Raw genomic sequence first — 860 nt, forward strand, 5'->3', positions numbered from 1 at the left:
CCATTGTTTCCCCCACTAGCCAGAAAGGGGCAACAGAAAAGCTAACTGATAGTATCTGGCGAAGGCTCCTTTTGAATTCTACACTTGAATTCTGGCAGAACAGGTTGAACAACGATTATACTCTGAGAAACACTCTGAGAAACACTCTGAGAAACTCCCATTGCTGCCTTTGCTGCTGAGCACCATCTTGGCACCCATCGCCTTGATCTAGCAGCTAAGTAAGTATATCGGTGTGCTCACCCGGGCTGTGGTCACGTCGAAGGCTTCGAGATGGGGTAAATGATGTCGAGTATAGTATCAAGGCCCTCCTGCATGGTGAAGATGTATTTGTGATATTCGATCTCAAGGGATGCACCACTTTGCGAGCTGTGAGAAGATCTGGTGGTTCTTGAGAATGATTGAGAAACAGTGCAATGGCGGTCATGACATGACAGTAGCTGTAAAAACATCGTCAGCAGTACTGAATGATTGCAGGGAAAATTCCAATCATACACATTTTCGGTGAGATTAACCCGATAGGCGAAGGTGGACCGTTCTGCATCTCAGCTAGCTTGCATTTGCGTGCTTCAACCTGTGCGAGTGTGGCCTTCTCGGTCTCATATGCTGCAATAGCAACAATCAAACTGCTGTCCAATCCGCCTCTCCGCAGCATGCCATACGGCACCTGCGACGTCAATCATATGCGCACCATCTCCTCCAGAGGTCTCCCTCAACAGTGCGAGGTGGGCCAGTTTTGTTGAGATCACTGTGCTGGGGCCATTGAGGTCACCGCTCCACCATGACAGGTGGAAGTAGTGTGTAGTGAAGCAGTCAGTGCTGTCGCGTGCAGTGAAGCAGTCGGTGCTATCGCAAATGTGGCC

General features: G+C 49.7%; 1 protein-coding gene across 1 annotated transcript; it reads right to left on the reverse strand.

Moving 5' to 3' along the window:
* Window positions 1-420: 420 nt before the first annotated feature.
* Window positions 421-652, reverse strand: LAESUDRAFT_765624 (uncharacterized protein; the record flags this gene model as incomplete). Its single annotated transcript, XM_040913745.1, has 2 exons — window positions 421-437; window positions 493-652. 2 exons carry the CDS (start codon window positions 650-652, stop codon window positions 421-423), a joined length of 177 nt encoding a protein of 58 aa, XP_040757108.1.
* Between the last annotated feature and the right edge of the window lie 208 nt (window positions 653-860).

The sequence above is a fragment of the Laetiporus sulphureus genome (genome assembly GCF_001632365.1).
Source record: "Laetiporus sulphureus 93-53 unplaced genomic scaffold LAESUscaffold_369, whole genome shotgun sequence".
NCBI classification, from domain to species: domain Eukaryota; kingdom Fungi; phylum Basidiomycota; class Agaricomycetes; order Polyporales; family Laetiporaceae; genus Laetiporus; species Laetiporus sulphureus.